General features: G+C 33.4%; 1 protein-coding gene across 1 annotated transcript; it reads right to left on the reverse strand.

The window, feature by feature from the left end:
• Window positions 1-2,895: 2,895 nt before the first annotated feature.
• On the reverse strand, window positions 2,896-9,833 carry LOC122725264 (putative uncharacterized protein DDB_G0290521). The gene is made up of 2 exons (XM_043962300.1): window positions 9,422-9,833; window positions 2,896-2,936 (listed from the first exon to the last, which is right to left on the reverse strand). Exons 1-2 carry the CDS (start codon window positions 9,831-9,833, stop codon window positions 2,896-2,898), a joined length of 453 nt encoding a protein of 150 aa, XP_043818235.1.
• Between the last annotated feature and the right edge of the window lie 961 nt (window positions 9,834-10,794).

Consider the following 10,794-nt stretch of genomic DNA (forward strand, 5'->3'; position numbering starts at 1 on the left):
GGGCTGCTCTGTTGATTACAGTTAATTAGGAGGTTGTAGGTTTTGAATTTCTAAAGGATTTGTATGCTACAAATGATAACTTTGCTGATATATAGGCTAGAGTCCAGGTTCACCAGCCTACTGATGGGTTCTTGATACATGATGGCTTTCTTTTTAAGGAGAATAGGTTATGCATTCCTCGATCTTCTTTACGGGAAAAGCTAATTCGGGAGGTCCATGGAGGAGGTTTGAGTGGTCATTTGGGGCGTGATAAGACTATTTCTGGGTTGGAGGAGCGTTTTTACTAGACACAATTAAAAGGGATACAGGTTGGATGGTCCAGTCCAGTTTGTCAAACTTAGAAGGGACATTCGCAGAATACAGGCTTATACACTCCACTGCCTATTCTAGCACATCCTTGGGAGGACTTGTCTATGGATTTTGTTCTTGGCCTTCCACATACTCAACGTGGATCTGATTCCATTTTTGTTATTGTTGACAGATTCTCCAAAATGGTGCATTTCATTCCTCGCAAGAAACTAATGATGCTTCTCATGTGGAAAAACTGTTTTTTCAGGAGGTTGTTCACTTATATGGCATCCCCAAGACTATTACTTCTGACAGAGATATGAATTTTCTAACTCACTTCTGAGTAACTTTATGGAAAAATTTTGGAACTGAATTTCGATACAGTAGTGTTGCCCATCCCCAGACTGATGGACAAATTGAAGTGGTGAACTGCACGCTTGGCAATCTTCTGCGCTGCATTTGCAGTAATAAGAAAATTGCTTGGGATCTTGCTCTTGCTCAAGCAAAATTTGCTTACAACAGTGTTGTCCACAGCTCCACAAAGATGTCACAATTTGCAGTTGTGTACAGGAAAGTTCCAGCGCATACAGTTGATCTTATTGCCCTTCCCACAGGTTCTTACAATAGTATTGCAGCAAGCAACTTGGCAAAGCAGCACGTGGATGTTTTCAAACAGGTACAACAATGCCTTACAGAAGTTAATGACAAATATAAAGGTAAAACTGAGAAACATAGGCATTTCAAGTCCTTCAGTGTCAGTGACCAAGTTATGATATATTTACATAAGGAGCATGGTGGAGGACAAAAAAAGCTTGATGCCAAGAAGATTGGTCTATTCCGGATCATTTAGAAGATTAATAATAATGCCTATGTTCTTGACCTTCCAAATGAGATGAAAATTTTCAAGACGTTTAATGTGGCGAATCTATTTCAGTATTATCCTGCTGATGATAACTCGAGGTTGAATTCTTTACAAGTGGAAAGGAATGACACGGAGCAACTAGCCTTGGATTTTACGACAGACTTGGACCAGGCCTAAACTTTTGCTGCCGACGTCTGATGGAGATCCATAATAGTTTTTTGGAAAGGGAATTTCAAGACGCACTACTTTCAAAAGTGTGACAAAGGCCATATGTCTATCACAAAGTTCAGTATGGAAATTCCATCGTTTAGGGGGTCAATTTTACATTTTAATTATTTTTTAGATATTTTTGTAATTTTGCATATTAGAATTTTTTTTCTAATATAAATAGCCTTCTTTGGCTATTAGAGACTCACTTTTCAATATTTGAAGAATTTCAATAAGACTTTTCGTCTTCTAACCTACCTTTTTTCTTATATCATCTTAGTCAAACGATATTGGTTAAAACTCCTAACGGAGTCTAATTAGTCCTTTATCAAGATTAAACGTCCGTTTATAAAGTCATCTGTGTCCATTTAATTATAAAATAGGATTACTCTTCCCTTTGAAAATTTATTTCTACTCATTAATTTTACAAATGAATTACACCATTCGCTTATGAATCTATCTGTATCCATTTACTTTTACAAATTCACTATATGTCCATTTAATTCCATTTGATTTTATAAATGTATTACACTTCCCTTTGCGAATTTATTTGCTTCCATTTAATTTTACAAACAGATTATACGTCTATTTACAAATCCATTTGTATCTATTTAATTTTATAAATGGATTACGTATCTATTTGAAAATATGCTTATATCCATTTAATGTTTATAAACGGATTCTGTGTCTATTTGAGAAGTCGTTTATGTCCGTTTTTACAAACAAATTATATGTCCGTTTGAAAAGCTGTATGTATCTATTTAATTTTATAAACGGATTGTACATCCATTTGTGAATCTGTTTCTGTCCATTTATTTTTACAAATAAATTGCACATTCGTTTTGTTAATTATATACCCTACAGTCAATCTATTAGTTGTATTTGGACATTATCTTTCATGTACTTTAAGAATTTAATACATTAATAAAATATATTTATTCATCTTTAATGTTCATTTAATTAAATCTCGATTAAAGATAAATTCTATGAGATTACATTACTATGCAAAGAAAATTATAATGTGTTTATAATTGTGAGATTTTTATTGTGTTTAAGTAATGTCTTTAAATATTCTTGATTAATGTTCTTATCATTATTGGACAATGATTAGACTGTTAAGACTGGTACATATTATATTATTTTCTTTTCAAAGGAAGCAACTAATATCATAAGTTGAGATATGTGAAATATTTAAAACTAATATGTAGGTACTGATTTTATAAATAAGTATATTGAACTCGTTTGCTGAGAATTCCATATGAAGAACTACCTGTGTCTATGGATAACTCAAGTAATGATTGTGTAAATAATCTTCTGACTTGAAATCAATAAGTCATCTTATATAGGGACTTCTATGTTTGATTCATCTTACACATTACTTAGATCATGAGTAATAAATGGAGAAAAAGTAGGCATAGTAGAAATATGAAGATGTTTATATGATTGAGATAGGACTCATCACCTAGGTTAATTAGGAAATATTCCATATATTTTCTGCTAGCATTGATTATGAAATCCTTACGTAAGGTGGAATGAAATTAGCAAATTAGATTTGGAATTTCGTTCAATTTGTCAATGGCTATTGCAAGGAGAACTAATATAATTTAACATAGCAGACATGCTCCATGCATTGATTGTTAAATAGGAACATTAGTGATGAAATAATATTAATTACACTAAGAAACCATGCACTGAAAGGTTAAGTCAGACCACTATTGATATTTCAAATATTTGAGTGGTCTTAGCATGTTGCTAGACAACGTTCTTAACTTTCAAATTAATTAATTAGTTAATTATATTTGTCGTTAATATTTTTGGAACCTAATGGGTCACAAACATAAAAAATAGCATGAAAAAGTAAAATAAGAAATCAAATAAGTAGGATTTAATTGCATATAAATTTTGTGACATTAAGAGTAAAATTGTAATTTGCAAAGGATTACTATTTAACCTAATAAATTAAGTAAGGACTTAATTGAATTTATCTTAAAATTTATATGACTTATTTATTAAAGTTCAGCGCCATAATTTTAATTTATTTACTTCATTAGTTAAATAAATATATAAAATTATTATGTTGAAACCCTAGCCTTTAAGTATAAAAAGTCATCTTATGAGAAATTGAGACTCTTTGAGTTAGCCATTAGAATTTCTCAGAAAAGGTAGAGATCTAGCGATTAACACTTTTCTACTTCTCTTTCCTTAGAATAGTTTTAAGATTTTTCGATTGACATTCTATCTAGATATTATTAGAGATCGTACACTTTAACGGTTTGTAGTTTGCAATAATACAACTAAAATAAACGGTTTCGTATTTTAGCTGCAAAGAAAATAATAATGTATTTATTTTTCTCTATACTTTATTACTTTAACCATTTAAAACGTGATCCTTGTTGTAAAAAAAAAAATTATTTTTTTCTATTCTTTCGCTGCATATTAATTGGATTAATTCCCAACATATTCGTGAATTCCTTTATATTAATTTAATTTTATAAATAAATTACACATTCGTTTATAAATCCATTTACACATTTATTAATTTTACAAATAGATTATACATCCATTTCTATACATTTAATTTTATAAATAGATTATATGTCCATTTGTATCTATTTGATTTTACAAACGAATTACACATTTATTTACAAATTCGTTTGTCTATTTAATTTTTTAAATAGATTACTCATCCGTTTATGAATTTATTTATCTATTTAATTTTACCAAAGGATAACTCGTGTGTTTGGGAATGAGAAGCCATTTATATCCATTTAATTTTACAAATGAATTACAAGTCTATTTGAGAAGTCGTTTATGCCTATTAATGGATTATACGTCCGTTTGAGAAGTCATTTGTATTAATTTAATTTTACAAATAGATTGCATTTATTTATGAATTTATTTATATTTATTTAATTTTACAAACAGATTACATATTTATTTATGAAGCTATTTATTTCTATTTAATTTTATAAACAGATTATATATCCATTTAAGGACATCTATGTCCATTTAATTGTGTAAACTAATTATACACTCATTTGCAAAGTTTTCTATATCCCTTTAATTTAAACAAAGCATTATCCATCCATTTGCAAATCCGATTTACAAATGAATTATATATTTATTTATGAATTTGTCTGTCTCCATTTAATTTTATAAATTCATTATATATTTGTTTGATTTCATTCAATTTTATTAACGGATACTCGTTCGTTTGGAAATACATGTCAGTTTGCAAGTATATGTGTGTCTATTTAATTTTACAAACGGATTATATATCAATTTGTAAATCCATTTGTATCCATTTAATTTTACAAATGGATTACTAGTCTATTTGCAAATTTATTTATATCCATTTAATTTTACAAATGAATAACTCATTTATTTGTGAATAAGGAATCATCTGTATCTATTTAATTACCAGCAAATTACATGTCTATTTGACAAGTTGTTTCTGGCTATTAATAGATTATACATCTATTTGACTAGTCGTTTGTGTCTATTTAATTTTACAAACGAATTGGATGTCCATTTATGATTTTATTTATGGTCCCTTTAAGAAGTTGTTTGCTTATAAATGATTTACAGTTTGTTTGTAAATATGTTTGTATGCATTCAATTTTATAATTGGATTACACGTCCATTTATAAATCTATTTGTATTTGTTTACTGTTATAAAATAAATTATACATCCGTTTATATCCATTGAATTTTATAAAAGGATCAAACATCGATTTGCAAGTTTATTTGCGGCCATTTAATTTTACAAATAAATTATATGTTCGTTTACTAATCTATTTATATCTATTTAATTTTACAAATGGATTTCTCATCCCTTTGTAAAACTATTTGTATCTATTTAATTTTACAAGCAGATTATCTATCTATTTCATAAGTCATTTACATCTATTTAAATTTTAAAAATAGATTAAAAGTCTATTTGATAAGTTATTTATGCCCATGAATAGATTATATGTCCGTTTGAGAAGGTGGTTGTGTTTATTTAATTTTCTAAATAGTTTACACATTCGTTTATGTCTATTAATGGATTATACGTCCGTTTGAGAAGGCATTTGTATTAATTTAATTTTACAAATAGATTATATTTTTGTTGATGAATAAGTTCATTTATGCCTATAAAATAGATTATACATCCGTTTATTTTCATTTAATTTTATAAACAGATTACATGTCTATTTTAAAGTGGATGACATGCGAAAAAAGTTTGTTTACGTAAATAACCTCATTTAAATGAAACTAAAAGGCAATTTATATTACAAACGGATTTATAAATAGAAAGTCCATTTGTGATACAAATAATTCATAAATAAAAAGCCCGTTTGTGACGTAGACAGATTCAGTCATCTATTTGTAACACAATCAAATCCAGCCATCTGTTTGTGACATAAACAGATTACTATTTTTTCTTACAAATAGATAAATATGTTTGTAAATTATAAAATTTCATTTGTAATTTAATTTACAAATAGATCACAAATATAATTTATGTAAACATTATTTATAATTTTGTTTCAAATCAAATTAAAAAGCCATCTATACTACAAACATATTCATAAATAAAAAAAATCCGTTAGTTACACAAACAGATTCACAAACTAAAAATTTATTTGTATTTTTTCGTTAATACTTTTTTTTTCTCATATTCATAAACAGATTTTATGGATAATTCATTTATGATATAAATGACCCATAAGTTTGTATTCCATTTGTAAATGTTATTTGCAAAATCGATGGGCATTGTCGTTTTTTCGAGACTTTTTGAGGAATGTCTATAGCATTCTGATAAATGACTATTTAGACTCTCTCAGGAGTTTTAACCAATATCGTTTGGCTAAAACGAAATAAGAGAAAAGATAGGTTAGAAGACTAAAAGTCTTATTGAAATTCCTCAAAGATTGAAAAGTCTCTTTCTAATAGCCAATGGAGACTATTTATAATAAAAACAAAACCATAATATGCAAAATTATGAAAATACCTAAAATATCCAAAAAAATAATTAAAATACAAAAGTTAGCCCCAGTCCAAGTCTGCCATAAAATCCAAGGCTAGTTGCTCCATGTCATTCCCTTCCACTTATAAAAAACTTGACCTCGAGTTGTCATCAGCAGGATAGTACTGAAATAGATCTGCCATATTAAACGTCTTGGAAATTTTCATCTCATGTGGGAGGTCAAGAACATAGGCATTGTCATTGATCTTCTGAATGATCCGGAATGGACCAATCTTCTTGGCGTCAACCTTTTTCGGTCCTCCACCACGCTCCTTACGTGAATACACCATAACTTGGTCACCAACATTGAAGGACTTGAAATGCCTATGTTTATCAGCTGTAGCTTTATATTTGTCATTGGCTTCTGTAATTGATAGGCGGTTGTCGAAGCCGTCAAAAATAAACCTATTAAACAATCAACAATAAACTTGTAGATAGTGGCAATAGGGTCGAACCACAGGGAATTGACACCAATGATTTTCCTAATAATGACTAGGTCAAGTAAATAACAAGTAAATAAAAGAGGGGGGTTTTGTGTTGAAGATGTACTAAAGCTAATTAACAATAGCAAGCAAATAATTTAAAGATGAGTAAATCAATAAGAGAAAAGCTTCTAGTTGAAGTATGAATCTATTTCAGATTGTTTAGAATTGATCATTGATTCTTTAATACTCCTATTTATCTCAATAAATTAGTTTAGGATGTGGAAGACGCTTCTCACAATCCAAATTCCTCCTTAGTTCTAGTTTGATTAGGAAACGTTCGCTAATCAAACACTAATCAACAAATTGCCAAGGAACGTCCTTGGGGCATTGTAGCATCGAACAACTGTTGACTGCATTAAGACTTAGAGAAACCCAATTCTATCCTTGCCAACCGCGTGGTCAAGTTTAGATTATGCAATTTGATTAAATGTGTATTTGAACAACTTAAGCAATTACGGACTTAAATCATTCAAACAATATTACTTAAGCAATTTAAAAGCAATGGGCCCTTATTGATTCTAAAAGCAAAGTAATAATTATGGAAAGCTCAAATTGCATAAATATTGAAGATAAATAGAAGTTTAACAATGGAGATTTAAATCTCCCAATTCATCACAAAATCTGAAATTCACCAACTTCAACTAGAAAGGAAGGAAATTAGCCACTCATGGTGGACTAAGTACACAAAAGATGAAAAGAAAGGAAAAAAGGAAGATGCTGGAGAGTTTCTGGCGAGTTGAGTTACTGATCCGAAGCTTCTTTGCTGGTTTGGAGGTTCTCCTTTTATAGCTGAAGAATTCTATCTATCTAGGGTTTTGAAATCCCTTTTTGATTTGGTGTTTGACTCCTCTTTTGATGTTGAATTTAATTGCAATTGGAATTCCTTGGATGAGAAGCTCTTTCGTGGCTCTTGGTTTTATGTTGGTAGTGATTGGGTTGGATTTGGACTTCTGAAAATTCGGATTTCTGTTTTCTGCTGTCTTTCCTGCTCTGCTGTCAAGTTTCTGCTTTCAAAGTGATTTGCCCGGTGGTTTGACCAGTTTCTTCAAGTGATTGGGCAAATCACTGACCAGATCGCTTCTCTGTGAGTCAGTCCTCTATGTCTCTGCGAGTGATTTGGCCAGTGATCTTCGAGTTTCTTGGGCAAATCACTGCCCATATCACTGCTGTCTGTTGCCTCCGGGTTTCTGCTTTAGCTTGATCTGGGCAGTGATTGGAGCAGTTTAGCTGGTGATCTTGGGCAAATCACTGGGCAAATCATCCTTCTGTACTTTTTCTGCACTTTTTCTCCCATTTTCTAATTTCTTCCTTTTCTGTAAAAACAAGATAAAAACCATAAATTAAACTAAAAAATGTGTAAATAAGCAATAATAATTATGATAAAAGTGTGGCTAAATTATGCTTGATCAAATACCCCCACACCTAGCTTTTTGCTTGTCCTCAAGCAACAAATAACTTAGCCAATCAAGCCCCTTTTTCTTTTGAGCCTAAGTACCACTTAATCAGCCCCCCCTAGACTCCTAATCTGAACTATCACAGTATAGAGTACATGCACTAAGGTCATCCTCTCCTTTCCTTGTTTCCTTTCACCTACTATGATCAAGAGAAAGGTTTTTGACTCAATCATGCTTATTCTTTTATGTTAGGTTTAGTGCAGCCCCTAGGAGTGACTTGCCCCTTTTCTTCTTTCTTCCTTTTTATTTTTATTTTTATTTTCAGCAGCACTTATTCTTATCCTTGCCTGAAAAAGTCACTAACCTTTTTACGCGATTGTGTACATGGGTGATACACCCCCGGTTACTCAGTTAGTCACTTGTTCAAGTGGCTACTAGCTCTGTTCATAGTCTAGACCATCGAAACTTATTTGCTTGGAAAGGTCACTGACCTTTTTACGCGATTGTGTACATGGGTGATACACCCCCGGTTACTCAGTCAGTCACTTCTCCAAGTGGCTATTAGGCTCAGTTCATAGTCTTAAACCATTGGAACAAGTTTATGATTTGTGCTTTATGATAGTTTGGGCAAATCAGCTCATAGGGAGTTACACTAACTTTGTGTTTGCATGTATTTTTATTTTTATTTCCCTTGACCACAACAAATTTAAGGATTCAATTCAAGTAAAGAACTTTCTAAGTGAAGGTAACATACTGTGAATGATTCAATTTAGGCTTAAAGGGGTGGCAAATCAATGGGGTCATGAGATAAGGAAACTCTTTTAACCTTGTTATCTATGTTGAGTAGAGCAAAAACCAAGACAAAATTCTGTGTGTGTGTGCAAAAAGTGTGAAAAAAATTCTGGTGTGTGCAAAAAGGGGTAAAAAAAATGCAAAAAGAAACAAAAAGAAACAAAAAGAAATAAAAAAGGTGGTGTGATCAGTGAATAAATACTATCCAGTACCCCCACACCTATCCCAAATATTGTCCTCAATGTTTGAATATATATATATAGAGAAATGAAGGAGAAAAGGGAAAGGGACTTCCTGGCCTGTGGGTGATTTGACCAGTGACTTGGGCAAGCACTGGGCAAATCACTGGGCAGATCACTGGGCAGATCGCTAGGTGTATCACTTGGCAAGTCCGTGGGCGCATCAGTGGGCACATCGCTGGGCATAGCGCTTGGCACATTGCTGGTGAAATCATTGGGCGTACTAGTGGGCGCATCAGTGGGCAAATTGCTGGGCACATCAGTGGTTGCATCGCCTTCCTCATGACCTGCGGGATGTGTGGCAATGGTGGTTTCTGGTTCTGGCTCTGATCTCGGCGGTGGAGGTGGCGACTGAGTTCTTGGCCGTTTCTGGCCGTGATATGTCTGGACGGCCGGTGAGTCGGTGCGTCCTGTTGCTGTTTCAGTAGCCGGTGGCGTGTCGGTGCTGGTGGTGGCCGGTGGAGTGGTGTCCTGTGCTTCGTCATCACTGTCGGAGGGGATGGGTTTCGGTAGCCCTAATTTCTTCCTCATGAATGGTCCGCCGGTGGCCTTCATCTTGATTCTTACCATGGTGGTCTTGAGTTTGCCGGTGGGTGAGTGGTGGTCGGAGAAGAGAAATCTTGAAGAAGAAGAGAAGAAAAACAGTAGATAGCGTAAAAATTAAAAGAATAAAGAAAAGAACTACTTAAAGTGATTTGGGTATGTGATCTGCCCTGATCATTTAATGCTGGCCCTCTGAATTCTTGACAGGGTGATTTGCCCAATGATTTGGGCAAGCAGTGGGCAAATCACTTTGGCCTGATCACTCCTCCTTTGTAGTTGCTGGGCTGGTACTGTTCACGCCCTTTGCTGATGATGTGCTTGGTTTTGCGATGGGACCGGTGATCTGGTCACTTTATCTGGGCAATTGGGCAAATCATTGCCCCGATCACTTGTGACTATGGTATATTCAGTCGATTTGCCCGGCGATTTGGGCAAGCAGTGGGCAAATCACTGGGCAAATCACTACATCTGGGCTACCTCCCAGTAGTGCCCTGTTTTCTGTCTTGGGCTGGACTTCAGTGTCTTGCTCAGCAGTCTTGGGAAGGGGGATCCAAGGGAACCTCCTCCACAACATGGACAATAAAACCTTCATAGAATCTCTTCAAACGATGCCCATTAACCTTGAAAACCTTGCTTGTTTGTGGACTCCGTATGTCAATAGCTTCATGTGCTGTATCCTGTCTCTGATTCTGGTGAGATGAGCCTCCACCGAATGGTCTTGAGGTGCCTTTTATGTCCTCCAAGGTCCACCCAATTGCTTTTTTGTGCTTCTTTAACACATCAAGGAGCTTTTCCTCTTCTTCTTGGCTGAGCTGGTTAGAAATAATGACTAGAAGTGAATTTCCAGCTCCCAAGTAGGCATATTTGAGGTGGCTTGACAATTGTTTCAGTTCTAGTGCTGATTTCTGCTGTTTGCTGTCTGATTTGGGCTGTGATTTGGGCAGATTATCTGGTGGTCTGGGTAAATCACTTT

Source organism: Manihot esculenta, chromosome 12 (genome assembly GCF_001659605.2).
Source record: "Manihot esculenta cultivar AM560-2 chromosome 12, M.esculenta_v8, whole genome shotgun sequence".
NCBI classification, from domain to species: domain Eukaryota; kingdom Viridiplantae; phylum Streptophyta; class Magnoliopsida; order Malpighiales; family Euphorbiaceae; genus Manihot; species Manihot esculenta.

Coding starts and splice junctions, on each gene's coding strand:
- LOC122725264 (XM_043962300.1), bottom strand. CDS start 9,833: ATGAAGGCCACCGGCGGACCATTCATGAGGAAGAAATTAGGGCTACCG. Junction 2,937..9,421: donor TGCGCCCACGGACTTGCCAA/GTGATACACCTA, acceptor TCCTTGCAATAG/CCATTGACAAATTGAACGAA.